The sequence below is a fragment of the Podarcis bocagei genome (assembly GCF_964188305.1).
Source record: "Podarcis bocagei genome assembly, chromosome: 7".
In the NCBI taxonomy this organism is placed as follows: Eukaryota; Metazoa; Chordata; class Lepidosauria; order Squamata; family Lacertidae; genus Podarcis; species Podarcis bocagei.
Window position 1 is genome coordinate 5,395,894 of NC_138132.1, and position 17,419 is coordinate 5,413,312.

The 17,419-nt window shown below is 54.3% G+C and overlaps 2 protein-coding genes across 9 annotated transcripts in view; one reads left to right on the plus strand and one right to left on the minus strand.

The window, feature by feature from the left end:
- Positions 1 to 12,504, plus strand: part of DPF1 (double PHD fingers 1) — a 29,020-nt gene extending 16,516 nt beyond the window's left edge. For 2 of the 6 annotated variants that reach the window (XM_081200544.1, XM_081200543.1), the window contains exons 7-12: positions 468 to 599; positions 6,422 to 6,472; positions 7,364 to 7,483; positions 9,790 to 9,902; positions 11,370 to 11,451; positions 11,558 to 12,504. In XM_081200544.1, the coding sequence (XP_081056670.1) occupies positions 468 to 599; positions 6,422 to 6,472; positions 7,364 to 7,483; positions 9,790 to 9,902; positions 11,370 to 11,451; positions 11,558 to 11,628 (569 nt within the window). In that variant the 3' untranslated portion in view covers positions 11,629 to 12,504. The remainder of the gene's footprint in view (positions 1 to 467; positions 600 to 6,421; positions 6,473 to 7,363; positions 7,484 to 9,789; positions 9,903 to 11,369; positions 11,452 to 11,557) is intronic. The other 4 variants (XM_081200546.1, XM_081200545.1, XM_081200547.1 and 1 more) reach the window with 4 other exon arrangements.
- Positions 12,505 to 12,881: 377 nt separating this feature from the next.
- Positions 12,882 to 17,419, minus strand: part of SIPA1L3 (signal induced proliferation associated 1 like 3) — a 111,087-nt gene continuing 106,549 nt past the window's right edge. For all 3 annotated transcript variants that reach the window (XM_081200144.1, XM_081200143.1, XM_081200142.1), the window contains 2 exons: positions 17,020 to 17,101; positions 12,882 to 15,175 (listed from right to left, as the gene is read on the minus strand). In XM_081200144.1, the coding sequence (XP_081056270.1) occupies positions 15,026 to 15,175; positions 17,020 to 17,101 (232 nt within the window). In that variant the 3' untranslated portion in view covers positions 12,882 to 15,025. The remainder of the gene's footprint in view (positions 15,176 to 17,019; positions 17,102 to 17,419) is intronic.

The window sequence follows — 17,419 nt, forward strand, 5'->3', positions numbered from 1 at the left end:
GAGATGGGAGTGGGGTGGGGAGGGGAATTAGGGGCAGGGCTGTATTAGAGGCAGGGGGTGGGGTTGATGGGTGACCCTCTTCCAGGGGGCTAAGGGCAGGGGTTGCCTCTTCCAGGGGATGGGACCCCCCCACCCCCAGTTTACCCATTTTGAGAAAGTCCCCTGGGTGCCAGCTCAGTGACAGAGCACATGTTTTGGATGCAGAGGGTTCTGGGTTCAATTCCTGCCGGCATCTCCAGTTACAGATGGGAGAGAGCCCAAAGTTCTGGAGAGTTGCTGCCAACCAGTGTAGGCAGCACTGAACTAGATGCACCAGTGGCATAAGGGAGATTCCTATGTTCCTGTGCCCTGTGGGTTCTTTTCACCTGCCAGGGATTCTTGAGCATGGCGGGGCAGGGGGTTGGGCTGGATGACCCTCTGGGGTCCCACTCCATCTCCACAATTCTACGCTGCTGCTTCCTTTTCAGTCTGTGGGAAGCGCTACAAGAACCGCCCGGGACTCAGCTACCACTACACTCACACGCACCTGGCAGAGGAGGAGGGCGAGGAGGGCCCTGAACGCCACACCCTCCCCTTCCATCGCAAGAACAACCACAAACGTGAGTGACCCTCCCTGGCCACCTCTCCTTTGGCTGCAGGGAACGCTTAACCCCACCACCCGAATGAGGGATCAGGGTTCGAATCCCCACTCATTGGCCATGAAACTCCCCGGGTGACTAGAGCCTAACCTACCTCGCAGGGTTGTTGCTGCTGCAGAGATTAAATGAGAACTAGGACTTGGGAAAGACCTGGGTTCCAGTCCCCCCTCATTGGCCACAAACCTCCCTGGGTGACCTTGGGCTAGACACGGTCCTGCTCGGCCTAACCTACTTTGCAGGGTTGTTGTGAAGATGAAACGGGGAGGAGGAGAAGGACCTTGGAGGAAAAAGTGGCATATAAATGCAATTTTCCTTGGGGGAGAAAGTGGCATATAAATGCAAAGAAGGAGCGAATGAGAGCATAGTTTGCAGGCCTCCAGCATCTCCAGCTAAGGAAAGGGCTTTGGTCTGAAACCAGGAGAGCCGCCACAGGACTACATCTCCCATCAGTCTCTGCTGCGGTGGTTGGGGAGGATGGGAATTGTGGTCCACAGCATCCCAAGGGCACCAGGTGGGCAGTGGCTGCTGAGAATGCCCAGCCAGATGGTCCAAAATGCAAGAGGCTGTCCAAGAAGCGAGCAAAGAGCCACTGCTGCCTCAAATAGTGCCCAAAGGGGAATATTTTATCCCTGTGGGATATGCCTTGGAGGACGTGTGGTTTTGATGCCAACCTCAGGGGCAGGGGGTGTTCCTGAGGCTGTTTCCTGGGTGGGAGGCCTTGCTGGCGTGACCCAAAGGCCTCTTCCTCTCAGCCTGTGCCGCTCAGGGGCGCCCCAGTTCGATGCCAAACCCCCTCGGGCCCAGGAACGGTCTGTCTTGGCCTGGGCGAGGCGTTGCCAGCTGGTCTGAATCAGCAGCAGAAACCCGAAGCTAAGAGATCCATGCCAGAGATCCTTAGGAAAAGAAGCTGAAAACAAAACAGCCCATTTCACAACGCTGTGGCGTGAACACGTTTGGGGTGTCCTGTGTACGGTCCTGGTTAAAGTAAAGGTAAAGGGACCCCTGACCATTAGGTCCAGTCGTGGCCAACTCTGGGGTTGTGGCGCTCATCTCGCTTTATTGGCCGAGGGAGCCGGCGTACAGCTTCCGGGTCATGTGGCCAGCATGACTAAGTCGCTCCTGGCGAACCAGAGCAGCGCACGGAAACGCCATTTACCTTCCCGCTGGAGCGGTACCTATTTATCTACTTGCACTTTGACGTGCTTTCGAACGTCTAGGTGGGCAGGAACAGGGACCGAGCAACGGGAGCTCACCCCATCGCGGGGATTTGAACTGCCGACCTTCTGATCGGCAAGTCCTAGGTTCTGTGGTTTAACCCACAGCGCCACCCACGTCCTGGTTGCTTCGCCGCAAAAGCAGAGGCGGGGAAGATTTGGGAAAGGGCAGCTAAAAGAGGGAAAGGGTGCCACATTTTGTGCCTTTCTGGTTTCAGAAAACTATGAGAAGTTTATTATTTTTATTATGAGTTTTAAAAAAATTATGCACGTCCTGGAGACAGCGGGTAGTTCCCCTCCCTCTCTCGTAACACTTCTGGGCATGCAAGGAAGCGGAACGTGGGAAGGTTCGCGACAGACTTCTTTCAAATCAGAACCAGCGAAGGCGGTGAAGGTCCTGTGTGAGTGCCTGGAGGCGGTTGGAGGATGGATGGCGGCTAACAGATTGAGGTTGAATCCTGACAAGACAGGAGTACTGTTTTTGGGAGACAGGAGGCAGGCTGGTGTGGAGGCCTCCTGGGTCCTGAATGGGGTAACTGTGCCCCTGAAGGACCAGGTGCGCAGCCTGGGAGTCATTTTGGACTTGCAGCTCTCCATGGAGGCGTAGGTCAATTCTGTGTCCAGGGCAGCTGTCTGCCAACTCTATCTGGTACGCAGGATCAGACCCTATCTGCCCGCAGACTGTCTCGCCAGAGTGGTGCTCTGGTTATCTCTCGCTTGGACTACTGCCATGCGCTCTACGTGGGGCTACCTTTGAAGGTGACCTGGAAACTACAACTAATCCAGAATGCGGCAGCTAGACTGGTGACTGGGAGCGGCCGCCGAGACCACATAACACCTGTCCTGAAAGACCTACATTGACTCCCAGTACATCTCCGAGCACAATTCAAAGTGTTGGTGCTGACCTTTAAAGCCCTAAAGGCCGCTGGCCAGTATACCTGAAGGAGCGTCTCCACCCCCATCGTTCTGCCCGGACACTGAGGTCCAGCGCTGAGGGCCTTCCGGCGGTTCCCTCACAGCGAGAAGCCAAGTTACAAGGAACCAGGAAGAGGGCCTTCTTGGTGGTGGCACCCGCCCTGTGGAACGCCCTCCCACCAGATGTCAAAGAGAACAACAAGTACCAGACTTTTAGACAACATCTGAAGGCAACCCTGTTTAGGGAAGCTTTTAATGTTTCATAGATTATTGCATTTTAATATTCTGTTGGAAGCCGCCCAGAGTGGCTGGTGAAACCCAGCCAGATGGGCGGGGTATAAATAATAAATTATTATTATTATTATTATTATTATTATTATTATTATTATTATTATTATTATTATTATTATTATTATTATTATTAATGCACCACAGAGTGAAGCTGCGGAACTCCCTCCCACTGGAGGCAGGAATGACCACCAACTTCTGCCCTCCACAGTCAATGTTCCCGGATGCTAGTGTCTGGAAACCCCAGAAGGGCAGATCGGATCCTGTTTGCGGGTTTCCCATAATGGGCATCTGTTTGGCCGCTGTGAGAACAGGATCCCGGACTGGCTGAGCCTTTGCAGGGTTCTTCTGACATTCCAACACAGCCGCATCCCAATTGGCAGCAGTCTTTTAGAATCACCACCTGCCACCTCAGCTCCTTGGCTCCCTGCTTCTTCCAGAAGCTCCACCTCTGCCAGGCTGTTGCACGTTAAGATTTTACATACGTTTGGTTGAATTAGCATATGCAAAGTGCAATTACTGGGTGTCTTCACCTCGCTGCCTTGAGATGGTAGCTGCACTGTTCCTTTCCCTTCCTCTTCCTTGCTCCCCCCCCCCGCACTGAGTGAGGGTCTTCATTTTTAACACCCCCACCCACCTGCCGATGAGGTTGCCACGGCAACCTGGTGGGTGGAGTTGGCAGGTATAATATTTCCCCCGTTTGGTCTGATTTATCATTTCAATTAAGTTGGAGATGCTTGGAGGAGCCTTGCCGTTGGTGGGGGTTGTTGTGAGGAGGGGGCCTGGGGTGGGGGGTGGGGGAGACAGCCCTGAGGGAGGGAGCAGCTGATCTGTAAACAGGGGAGAGGCAGAGGAGGTCGGGTCTGGTGCTGGTGGACTGAATTCATATCCTGGAGCCAGCTCCAGGGGGCTGTGGGTGTTTGTTGTTGTTGTTTAGTCGTGTCTGCCTCTTCGTGACCCCCTGGACCAGAGCATGCCAGGCACTCCTGTCTTCCACTGCCTCCCGCAGTTTGGTCAAACTCATGCTGGTAGCTTTGAGAACACTGTCCCACCATCTTGTCCTCTGTCGTCCCCTTCTCCTTGTGCCTCCATCTTTCCCAACATCAGGGTCTTTTCCAGGGAGTCTTCTCTTCTCATGAGGTGATCAAAGTCTTGGAGCCTCAGCTTCAGGATCTGTCCTTCCAGTGAGCACTCAGGGCTGATTTCCTTCAGAATGGAGAGGTTTGATCTTCTTGCAGTCCATGGGACTCTCAAGAGTCTCCTCCAACACCATAATTAAAAAGCATCAATTCTTCGGCGATCAGCCTTCTTTATGGTCCAGCTCTCACTTCCATACATCACTACTGGCAAAACCATAGCTTTAACTATACAGACCTTTGTTGGCAAGGTGATGTCTTTAAGATGCTATCTAGGTTTGTCATTGCTTTTCTCCCAAGAAGCAGGTGTCTTTTAATTTCATGGCTGCTGTCACCATCTGCAGTGATTATGGAGCCCAAGAAATATATATTATTATGGGTGTTTTGCCACCCATAATATATTCGTGGGGACTGCCCCCCCAAGTCAATGGGCAAAGCTGAAGCCCTTCCTTGTGGGCACCCACAATCTTCAGCATGAGAGGGTGCCTGTGCCAGGGTGGGTGCCTTTGTGCAAATTCACACAGAGTTTTGGCTTCCAAAGGCTCAATTTGTTTGAAGGCACAAGAAGGCCTCTTGATTCTGAAAAGTCTCATGTGTGTGTGTTTGCGTGTGAGAGAGCGAAAACGCTTCCTTGGAGGTCAGAAATGAAAAATAAGTGGCATGGATGTTTATAGACCCAGAGAAGGCCTTTGACAATGTTTCGTGGACTTTTTATGAAGAAGACAATAGAAATGATGAACTTTGGGGAGGTATTTAGCAGAGGTCTTGAGGCAATCTGTTCAGGACAACAGGCCGTGCTGATTGTGAGCAATGTGATAACTGAAAAGTGTAAAATAATGAAGAGGACAACAGAAGGATGTCCCTTGAAATCGTTGTTATTTATTTTGCCCACCTGTCAGTGGTCCTTCAGCTGCGATCCCTGCATTTCAGGGGGTTGGTGTGGATGACCCTTGGGGGGGGGGCGTCTTCCAACTGTACAATTCTATGATGCCATGAAAACTCTGTGCAACTTTCTGAATATCCAATGCTCTCTGTGTTGTGTTGTGTTGTGTTGTGTTGTGTTGTGTTGTGTTGTGTTGTTGTGTGTGAGAATCTTTGTCCCATCGGCTGAGTGCCATCTCTGTGAATCATGAGATTGAAGCAGTGTGCTCTGTGTGTGGTGTGTTATACATGTGATGGAGGGGAAATTTGTTTTCGGGGAGGGGGCGGGCAGGCGCATTAACACCCCCCCAGCAACGATCTAGGAATCTGCTGTCTATTAGGCCATTTAATATTGCTGTGTATGAGAGAGCACTGAGGCAGTTGGGGGGGGGAGTGTGGGGGGGTGCATTGCAAAGGGAGACTGAATAGATGTGATTTTTCCCCTTCCCCCCCCCTTTTTTGAGGAGGGGGCAACATCATGGTGGGGGGGCATGAACTGCACAAGGAAACGGGGTGTGGTTGGCGGAAGTCTAGCTTTCAAAGCTTGGGGGGGAGACAGAGAGAGAGAGAGAGAGAGAGAGAGAGAGAGAGAGAGAGAGAGAGAGAGAGAGAATGAGAGAGAGAGAGAGAGGAGAGTTCTCTCCTGCCCCCCCCCCAAACTAACATGCGTCCCATCCTTTTTTTCTAGACAGTTGCCATGGCGACCACCAGTGCATACTGATGTAGTTGGATCTGCACAAAGAGCAGGAGATTGGGGGAAGGGACTTGGTTAGCACCACAATCTCTGGAGAACGAGGGCCCGGACGCCTGGGTCCCCCTCCCCACCTCGGATGGTTGGAGGGTGGGCAAGAAAATTTGCCCCATTCTGACCCAAAGGGCTGTGCCTGCTTCTCTCTGGGCTGCCCGCTCTGGGAACTTGGAGGCTCAATCCTAGAACTGGATTTTGCCTGTTTCTTAGCTGCCAGCGCCTCTTTTGCTCTTGTCCCACCCCCTTGCGCACCCCCACCCCCCAATTACGGTGCCAAAGACTCACTTCCGTGCCCCTCCACCCCACAAACCCCTCCATCCTTTCGCAAAGCTCCCCCTCCCTCTTTTTACATATTCATTTCTTTGCTTGCGGATTCCAAAGATGCAGATATATATATATATATATTTATTTTTTTAAAAAAACGATTCCTTTCATGGAAACCCGACTGGCTTCTTCTCACGCGGCTGATTTTGATGTGCTCCATTTTTATTTTTATTCCCCCTCCTGCTTATTTCCATTTTTTATATATATATATCTTTTTGCATGTCTGGCTTCCTCCAGAGTTTTACAAAGAGCTGAACTGGGTCCCTGAGAACCAGCGCAGGCACACAGGTAAAACCATCCCTGCGAGGCGGGGAGGCAGGAGGAGGAGGTGGCTGTGGCAAGCGTGCCTGGTTCTCCCCTCTGCCTACCGTCTCCTGGGGGGGGGGCGCAGCTGAGGCGTCCAGGTTCGAGTCCTGGGGGGCCACCCTTTTCTTGCCTCGGTTCCCCCTTCCTCACCCTGCCGGCCGCTTCTCCAGAGTTGTGGTGATCCACCTGCGGGGGGGGGGGGCTCTTGTTTGAGAGAAGCCCCCCTGAACCAAAACCCAAACGCTTCCTCCTTCTGCAACCAGGAGAGATGAAATTCCTCTGTCTGGGGGGTGGGGGCCACTCCCTGCTCTGCTGATTTCATCCCCCTCCTGCGACGCATTTCAAATGAATTTGGGCCAAAGATGGGCTGCAGGGCATGAGGGAAGGAGACCTTGGGAAAGGAGGCCTTGAGGACCAGAAACTTAGGGCACAGAGGACAAAACTGCATGGGCTGTACAATACTTTGTGATGGATGCATGTGCTTGTGGGCTGCCAAGCCCCCTTGCGGCAGGATTGGTGCCCCTGCATGAGGTGCTGATGGCGCAGTGGGGCGTTTGTCATGTGTGAAAGGAAGCGCCAGCCCCCTTCCCCAGCTGCATGTGGACCAAGTGCCAGCAAAAGTTCTGCTCCGCAGTGGGTTGGGCTAGATGACCCTGGGGACCCTTCCCAGCTGTCCTATTCTGTGATGCTGCGAAAACTCTCCATGCACTGGGAGGAGGCGGCGAATGTGTGGCCAGGCAGGCAGACAGGAGTGGGACTCCCCCCCCTCCTGCCTGGGGGTGGCTAGGGGAGGGAGGGGGATTCTGGGGTGCACAGGGAGGCCTGTGTGGCTCCCCCCCTTGATTTCGGCCTCTCCTTGCTGTTGTCTTACAGCTAAGAAAGCACCGGACGGCACAGTCATACCAAACGGTTATTGTGATTTCTGTCTAGGCGGCTCCAAGAAGACCGGCTGCCCCGAGGATCTCATCTCCTGCGCGGATTGTGGCCGTTCAGGTGAGGCCGGGGCTGGCGGGGCGAAGTAGGGGGAAGGGCTTGGCCCACGAGGGGCAGAGCGGTGGGGGAACCTGCCTCCAGGGTATAAACATGGAGCAGCATCAGAGAATCTCTGATTTGGAAGGGGCACTCAAGGGCCATCTAGTCCAGCCCACCGCAATGCAGGAATCGCAGCTAAAGAATCCCTCACACTCTTAACCTCTGCTCTGAAACCTCCCAGGAAGAATGGTCCACCAGGACGCAGAGCGTTTCTCAAACCGCAGGTCTCAGGTGCAAAGCAGCAGGAGGCAGAAGATCTCTGAGCACGTGCAGAGTGCCACGGTGGGTGGCTGTGCTCTTTGAGGTGTGTAGCTTTGCTAGAGACAAGCATTTCACAGCCAACACAGCTGCGCCACAAAGGGCTTTTGTCAGCTTGGAAAGAAACGACCCAGTTCTGGTGATCTGTGCTTAGCCAAAGTGGACTGGCTACTGCTGTGTTTCATACATTGGGCTTCCCTTGAAGTGTGTCTGGAAAGTTTTGAGTGGTGGAGCTGAGGGCAGCGAGGTTAACTGGGATGTGCCGTCAGCAAGCATCTCCCTCCAGCCTTCAGGAGCCATTGCTTGACACACACCCCTTCGTTGCCACATGGTAATTTGGAGGGGTAAAACCACGGCCGGTCTGGAGCCCCTGGATCAGGCCAAAGGAGGCCCATTCAGTCCAGCCTCTTGTTCTCCCAGTGGCCAACGAGGTGCCCCTTATGGGAAATCTGCCAGCAATACGTGAACACAAGAATCTGGTCCTTCATGAAGGAGCCTAGTCCTCTTTTAGAGCCCTCCGAGCTGTGGCAGGGAGTTCCATAGTTGAATTCTGAAGAAAGGCTTTGTTTTACAGTCATACCCATAGGCGCCGACTCCATGGGGCTTGAGGGGGCCCGAGCCCCCTCAAAAATTCGTTTGGGGGGGCTCCGCCCCCCCAATAATCTCCGGCGCCCCTCCAGCAGAGCGCCATCGCCGCCCCTCCCCCAGCCCAAAATGCACAGGATCGGGCTGCATGCCTCCTGCCCTCCCTCCCGAGCAAAAGCTCCCCCCAATTTCCGCTCCGGAGCTGATTAATAGGCGCTATTCGCTCACGAGGAGGCGGCGCCACTTTATTTGCATATTCATGAGCTTATTTATTATTCATGAGCTTTCCCGGGCCCCCCCAATATTTTTTGTAAGTCCGCGTCCGTGGTCATACCTCATGTTACGTTCTTTCAGGTTACGACCTGGTACCAGAAAGGGTTACTTCCGGGTTTTACCGCTCGCGCATGTGCATGCGCAGAAGCACAAAATGAAATCATGCGCATGTGCAAAAGTGGCGAATTGCAACCTGTGTGTTCGCAGACGCGCTGCTGCGAGTTGCATTCTTTTCACGTTGCGAACGGGCCTCCGGAACGGATCCCATTCGCAACCAGAGGTACCACTGTACAGTCATACCTCGGGTTGAAGTTGCTTCAGGTTGCGCGTTTTCGGGTTGCGCTCCACGGCGACCCGGAAGTAACGGAATGCGTTACTTCCGGGTTTCGCCGCTCGTGCATGCGCAGACGCTCAAAATGACGTCACGCGCATGCGCAGAAGTGGCGAATCGCAACCCGTGCACACGCAGACGTGGGTTGCATTCGCTTCAGGATGCGAACAGGGATCCAGAACAGATCCCGTTCGCAACCGGAGGTACCACTGTATCTGAATCATGCAGAAAAACTTCTCTCTTATCCGAGTCATGCCTGATTTTATCCACTTCCACCATGTCGCCTCATACTTTCCTCTCAACTAAAAAGCCCGAGACGCTGCAGGTTTTCTTCCTGGAGTTTTCTGAACCTTTCCCACCTCTGCAATATCCTTCTTCAGTGCGACAGAACTGCTCACTTTCGGACAATAGGCGTCTGACCCCGGAGTGGACTCCCTCAGAAGACTCTCCTTCACGGGAAGTTTTGAATCAGAGGTTTTGTGTCAGAGATGCTTGGAAGTCTTAAAGAGCTTTTCCTGCAATGGACAGCTGGCCCATTCATTAATTCATTCCATTTATTTTCTACCTTTACCCCCCAGAAGCTCCTCCCCCTCCTCATTTACTCATTTGACCCCCACAACCAGCCCCCTGCAAGGGAGGTGAGGCTGAGAGGGTCAGTGACCAGCACAAGCGAGCCTCACTCAGAGCCGAGTGGCGAGATTTGAACCCAGGTCTCTCCCACGTCCTAGTCTGACGCTCTAACCGCTGCACTGGCTGGCTGGCTGCTCCTGCGTGGACTCATGTGCTGCTCTGTGTCTCCCTCTCTCTCTCTCTCATGCAGGGCACCCATCCTGCCTGCAGTTCACCGTCAACATGACAGCTGCCGTGCGGACTTACCGGTGGCAGTGCATCGAGTGCAAGAGCTGCAGTCTTTGCGGCACCTCCGAGAACGACGTACGTACGTGAGCCACCGGCTGGGCCTGGATCTGACCGCCTCCCCCCACCCTTCCAGGAGCTCAGCAAATGCTGGGACCCCCCTCCCCATCATCTCCCCATCCTCTGCCTTCGCATCCTTAGAATGCCTTATTGCTCTATCTATTCTTGGGATTGATCACCTGCCCTTAAGGAGAGCCTGCAGGATCAGGCCAGGGGCTCCCCTAACCCAGCACACCCAGGGAAGCCCACAAGGAAGCTCTGGGTGCAAGAACAGCTCTCCCCTCCTACAACTGGGATGCAGCAGTGCTGCTTGCCTCATGTGGCAGAGAGTTCCGCGGTTTTAACTCTGCGCTGTTAAAAGGACTTTTTATTTTATCTGTCCTGAATCTTTTCTCTCGTTCCTTTGGGGAAGAAGTACAGTTCAGGGGATGAAGACTCCCTTTGCCTGCAGAAGCCTCTCTCCCACCCCCACCCCCCAGTGAAATCATGGAATTGTAGAGTTAGAAGGGACCACATGGGTCATCTAGCCCAACCCCCTGCAAGGCAAGAATCTTTTGCCCAAGGTGGGGCTTGAACCCGCAACCCTGAAGATGAAGAATCTGATGCTCTACTAGCTGAGCTCTCCCAGGAGATTTGTGTTTGTGGAAGACCCGTTTCTGCCTGAAATGAGCCCTTGTGGGCGCCAGGCTTCCCTGTGTTCGAAAGAGGAGCTCCTGCTCAGTACACCCCCATCGTCCAGCCCGGACACTGAGGTCCAGCACCAAGGGCCTTCTGGCGGCTCCCTCACTGCGAGAAGTGAGGTTACAGGGAACCAGATAGAGGGCCTTCTTGGTGGTGGCACCCGCCCTGTGGAACACCCTCCCACTGGATGTCAAAGAGAAAAACAGCTACCAGACTTTTAGAAGACATCTGAAGGCAGCCCTGTTTAGGGAAGCTTTTAATGCTTAACAGACCACTGTATTTTAGTGTTTTGTTGGAAGCCACCCAGAGTGGCTGGGGAAACCCAGCCAGATGGGTGGGGTATAAATAAATTATTATTATTATTATTATTATTATTATTATTATTATTACAATTACACCCTTGTAGAGGGACATGGGTGGCACTGTGGGTTAAACCACAGAGCCTCGGGCTTGCCAATCAGAAGGTCGGCGGTTCGAATCCCCGCGACGGGGTGAGCTCCCGTTGCTCGGTCCATGCTCCTGCCCACCTAGCAGTTCAAAAGCACGTCAAAGTAGATAAATAGGTACCGCTCTGGCGGGAAGGTAAATGGTGTTTCCGTGCGCTGCTCTGGTTCGTCAGAAGCGGCTTAGTCCTGCTGGCCACATGACCCGGAAGCTGTACGCCGGCTCCCTCGGCCAATAAAGCAAGATGAGCGCCACAACCCGAGCTGGCCGCGACTGGACCTAATGGTCAGGGGTCCCTTTACCTTTACTACACCCTTGCAGAGCAGCGATTCCACACCCTTCTCTCTTTTTCTGCTGCAGGACCAGCTGCTGTTCTGCGACGACTGTGACCGGGGCTACCACATGTATTGCCTGAGTCCACCCATGGCTGAGCCCCCCGAAGGTGAGGAGGGACCCCACCCTGGGCAAGGCGGCTTGGTGGGGAGGGGCAGGGGGGAAAGGCGCCCCCGTCTGATGCTTCTCTGCCTTTCTCCACTCCCCGTTTCCAGGAACCTGGAGCTGCCATCTGTGCCTGCGGCAGCTGAAGGAGAAGGCGTCTGCCTACATCACCCTGACCTAGGCTGGGGGCCCGTCAGCCCCCCCTTTTCCCGTCCTCGCCCCACTCCTCCGTGCCCTTAGCCGTGATGGTGCTGAAACTTGCCAGGCCTTGGGGCGTTTGTTGCCCTCTCGCCTGCCACAACAACCTTTTCTCCTCCATCCCCATCTCTCTCCGTGCCCCCCCCCAGCTGCAGCTAAGGGGTGGGGGGCAAACCCTGCCTGCGTCTCCTGCTGGCTGTCACCAAAACTCAAGACTCAAAAGCCATAAAAGCCAGGGGTAGGCAGCTGCCAGCACAGCAGCCGCTCCTGGCCCTTTGCCCCCCCTCTAGATGCATGTGAAAGTGGGCAGGTCCTGCCCCCCCTGCAAGACAAGCCCCTGGGAGGATGCAGTTACCCCCCCCCCCGGGCTGCGACCCAGTTCTCTGCTCCCGTCTCTTTCGGACCTGGCACAACCTCTGAAAAGACGGCCGGAGGAATTAAGCTTCTCCAGTGCAGTGGGGGGGGGGCAGGATGAAGAGCAATGTTTTTTTTTTGGGGGGGTGACTGGCTGCAGTAATGGGAGGACAGAGGGTTACAGCTGGAGCTGGCAGGGCAAGGGGAGGGGGTCGGAAGGGGTGGGTGGGTGATGCTCAGCTGTCAGAAGGCAGGATTTTTTTCAGTGTTGCTGGATTTTACAGTTGGGGCGGGGAATGAAAACTTGAAAGGAAAAAATACACCCCCTGGAAAAGGGGATTAGGGTGGGGAAACTACAGCCCCCCCAAAAAATAAAAAAATGTGTCGGGGGCTAGCAGGGGCTGTTCCCACTAAGCCCCCCCCTTGTGTACATGGTGTTGTTCTGTTGCCTGCATCTGCTAATGTGCTTGGATTGTTCTGTGCATTAAATGTGGTCTGAATTACAGCTCCTGCGGCCGCTGCTCCTTCTTTTGCCTCCTCCTCCCCCCCTAGTCATGGTGTCAAGTTCCAGGTGTGTCTAGACTGATGTTATTTTTTGGGGGGGGAGATGGGAAGGGCAGCTCCCCTCCCACATGGCGCTGCCATCACCCTCATCCTTGCACCTGGCAAGGCAAGGCTGGTGTCTTCTAGCAAGAGCTGTTGCCATGACAACAGGACAGGAAGAGGAGGATGTTTGGGTACCAGGCTGAAGATGCTGCCCGCCCCCCTTTTTGCCTCGACACTCAGGCAAAATCTGGGGTCTCCGTTCAAGAGAGAGAGAAGGAAAAAAGGAAGGAAGGAAAAGAGAGAGAGGAGGGGGCGCGCTCAAGGAATCACACAAGGTTTTCTATGAAATGTTTATTTTATTTCTCTCCTTCCCCACCCCAACACCCAAGAGGTGTGTCGCCCCAAAGAAACTATCATTGAGGATTCCAGAGAATTATACTGGGGGAATTTATTCTTTCCCCCCCCCTCCTCCTTTTTTCTTTTTACAAAAGGCTGGTTGTTGTTCTTTCCTATCAGCAATTTTTAAGACAAAAAATAATAATTAAATAAGACAAGATCTGATCCCAAAAGATTCTTATAAAATTAACACAAGAAACAACTCACACAACACGACTGACAAAAAAAATGAAGGCGAGGCCCCCCCCACTCCTCCCACCCCGGTGGAGGGGGGTCTTCCATGTCACAGAGAGGAACGCTAAAGGATAGATTTATTCTTATTTTTAAAGTGGGAACGGGGGAAGACAATAATCCGTACAAATTGCAGTGAGATACTGGTACAAAATTCAGGGGGAGTTTTGGGGAAGGGGGTCTGGCAGGGGTGGGGGGCTGGGCTTTGCCACTTCTGGCTGAGAATCTGCCTGGCGTTTGCACCCCTAAGTTGGCTCTGGAGAAGGTGGAGAAGGCTTCTCTCTCCGCCAGGCTCTATGGCTCTATTGGGGAGGGGGCCCAGCTCCTTAAAGGTTGAGCTGGGGGTGCAAAAGGGGTAGCCCCCCGGGGAGTTAAGACGATCATGGTGTAAGTTCCTGGGATGCTGTCGGAGCTCGGAGATTCTTCCCCACTTTCCTGGCTACCCGCCCCCTGCAAAAAAAACCCCACATTTTTTCTTGCAGCAATTCCAATGGCCCTTGCCCCCCTCCCTGGGGAAGGGCAGGTAGTGGAAGGCCTTGTCGTCGGGGGAGGAAGGGCCAGGAAGCCCCCCACCGCTGGGTGGGTCTGGGGTTTGCATAGTTCAAGACGCTGGCTTGGCAATTTGGCGAGGGGTGCACAACATCACAGTTTGGGGCGTCCTGGGAAGACCCTGTGCCCTATGCTAGCAGCTAGAAGCGCCCCCCCCAGGCTTCCCTTTCTCAGCTCTGCTGGCCCCCACCAGGCCTCCAGGACACCCCCCGCCCTGAGCCCAGCTGGAAAAGGGGTATTGTTCCTCCTGCAATGGACCCCTCCTGCTCAAAGCACCCCCAAAATGGCTCTGCTGGTCCAGACCATGTGCTTTTAACACACAACAACAACAACAACCTGCAAACAAGGAGAAGCCGCAACAGGGTCTGCGTTTCACAACCACAATGTACCAACTGCCCGCACGCATTTCCTTATTGCCGAAGAGTTGCTCAGGCACAGGGGTGCCCGGGGTGTGTGTGGGTGTGTGTGGCGGCACCAGAGGTCGGGAAATGCGAGAGGCACTGATTCCCAGGAGGAGCTGGAGGGAAGAGTGGCCCCCTATGGCAGGACCGCCCGTTGCCACACAAGAGAGGCAAGCCCCCCCCCCAGGCCAGTGGGGCAGGGGCACCACTCCTGCCCCGATTCCCAGGACTGTCCAGGTCCCACAGCTCCCAACTTCTGCTGCCGCTGTGCAACCGTTTGTGTCTGTGTGTGTGTGCGCTGAGTTCTGAGGCATGCACAGAGATCTCCAGAGGGGCGGGTGGGTGGAGTTACAAACAGTACCATTTATACAAATATAGTGTTTTATAAAGAACATATACATTTAAACTTCTTCTTTTTTTACTTCCTGAGCCACTCCCATCCTTGCGTTCTCTAGAAAATAATTTAGTCGTGAGAAAGTGCTCTTTTGAGATTCTCGGTGGTCTCGCTCGTAGGGCCCACCCCCCCAAACACCCAGAGTCTGTCAAGCGCCAAGGCGCCCCCTGGTGGCGATCCAGGATGGGCAGAGGCGGTGAGGGCAGCGGGAGCCCCCTACCCTGCTCCGGGTGGGTGAGCCCAGGTGCCCATATCGCAGTTCTCTTGGCAAACGCCCAAGGAAGCACCTGAGAGTACACCTGTGGCAAGAGCTGCCCTGGGCCCTGAGCGCAACGCCTGGTGCCAGGCTGGGAAGCGGGCAGGCAGGAGGGCGGGAGGAGAGGTGGCCCTGCTCCCCAAGGAAGAAGGAGGGAGGCTGGCCAGGGCATTGTTGGGGTCCCGCGCCAGAGGAGCCACCACCAGCAAGCCCCTCATCTCTCGCTTCCAAGCAGCCCCGCTCTCCGGCAAGCTCACAGCTCCTTCTTCTCCACGGCGCTGGAGAAGATCTCAGCAAACTTCCGCAGCTGCTCGTTGGCCGTCTGGGACTCCTCCTGCAGGCGCTGGTTGTTGTGGCGCAAGTTGGCCACCTCCGCCTGCAAGACCACCTTGTCCTGCTTCTCCTGGGAAAAGAGAGAGGGAGGTGGGAATCGGGGGGGGGGTGTGTGTGTGCAGTGGTCCGCCTCGTCCACTATCCTCTTCTCAACAGGGGCCAAATACCCCCGAGAACTTAGGAACGCAGATAGACTGCCTCTGCAGCTGGAGGCCCCATAACAGCCGAAGAAGAGCCTGGCTGCCCGGATCAGGCCAAAGGGGGGCCATCGAGTCCGGCATCCTGTGCTCACAGTGGCCAAAGAGATGCCTGTGATGGGAAACCCGCAAGCGTACCTGAAGGAGCGTCTCCACCCCCATCGTTCTGCCCGGACACTGAGATCCAGCTCCGAGGGCCTTCTGGCGGTTCCCTCCCTGCGAGAAGTGAGGTTACAGGGAAGCAGGCAGAGGGCCTTCTCGGTGGTGGCGCCCGCCCTGTGGAACGCCCTCCCTTCAGATGTGAAGGAATTAAGTAGCTAGCTTATCTTTAAAAGACATCTGAAGGCAGCCCTGTTCAGGGAAGTTTTTGATATTTAATGCTATATTGTTTTTAACACTCGATTGGGAGCCACCCAGAGCGGCTGGGGAAACTCAGCCAGATGGGCGGGGTATAAATAATAAATTATTATTATTATTATTATTATTATTATTATTATTATTATTATTATTATTATTATTATGCAGAATCGGATCACAAGAGCAACTCTGGCCTCCTCTTTTAAAGCCACTCCTGCAGCAGGGAGTTCCACAGTGTAACTAAACGGTGTGAATAAGTCTTTCGTTTTGTCCTGAATCTTCCGTGAGTTCTAGGGAGAAGCCCCCTTCCTCTGCACAGAGATCAGAAGGCTCCCTCGGAGGGTGGAGGCCTCTCCATTGCTGGAGGTTGGACGGCCGTCTGTCGTGGACGTTTTGGCTGCGATGCCTGCGTTCCAGGGGGTCAGACTAGATGAGCTCTGGGGTGCCTCCCAACTCTATTCAGTGAAGCAGGAGGCAGGCACAGCGGCTCAGAGTCAAGCTGCCACCACCGGATGAGAAGAGAACCCAGGAGTCCGGGCTCCCTACTTGCCCCTCGTCTGTCAACTTTCTGGGGGTTCTTCTGCTGTCCCTCCCCACTCCCAAGTAAGTATCCCAACCAAACATCCCTTTAACATCACTCTACGTGGGGCTGCCCTTGAGACTGACCCAGAAACTCCAGCGGGTGCAGAATGCCACGGCGAGACTCCTTACGGGGTCCTCGCCGCGGGATCACATTCACCTGGTGCTTTACCAACTGCACTGGCTCCCGGTGGAGTACAGGATCAGGTTTAAGGTGCTGGTTTTAACCTTTAAAGCCCTATACGGCCTAGGACCCTCGTACCTATGGGACCGCCTCTCCTGGTATGTCCCACGGAGGACCTTACGGTCTTCAAACAAAAACATCTTGGAGGTCCCAGGCCACAGGGAGGTTAGGCTGGCCTCAACCAGAGCCAGGGCTTTTTCAGCCGTGGCCCCGATCTGGTGGAACGCTCTGTCACAAGAGACTAGGGCCCTGCGGGACACGACATCTTTCCGCAGGTCCTGCAAGACAGAGCTGTTCCACCAGGCCTTTGGCCAAGGCACAGCCTGACCTCCTCCTTTCGTAATCCTAATAGAACTCTAGCCCAATGGTTGCCATCAATTTGATTCTGAACAGATTTTAGAATGAATTGATTTTAGAATGCTGTGTTACTTTTATTGCTGTTAGCCGCTCTGAGCTCGGCTTCGGCTGGGGAGGGCGGGATATAAATAAAATTTTATTATTATTATTAAATGAGGAGGGTCCTCCAGGGCTTGGAGGGAAAAGAGCGCCCTCCCCCCACTTTGAACCATCCCCTGGGGGGACAGACGACAATCTTACTTTCTGCAGGTCGCTATGGAGCTGCTTCAACATGGCCTCCAGCTGGTAGACTTTGCCCGTCAGGTCCACAGAGGGCTCCTCGCTGCGGAGGGAGGGAGGGGGGAGCAGAGCGTCAAGAGGCAGCATGGCGCAGTGGTTAGAGCATTGTACCAGGGGCCTGGGAGAAACTGGGGTCCAAATCTCGTCTACTCAGCCATCGCCAAGCTCATGGGTGTGAGACCTTGGGCCCAGTCTAAACCTTTTATCAGCCTAGCCTACCTTGCAGAGTGGTGGTTGTTGTTTTGGGGGGGGGGTGTTTAAATGAGAAGGGGGGGGGAGCCATGTTGGAGGTCACCTTAAGCTCCTTGGAGGAGAAGGCAGAATATAAACGGAGCAAAAAATGGATGAGATACCGTATTTT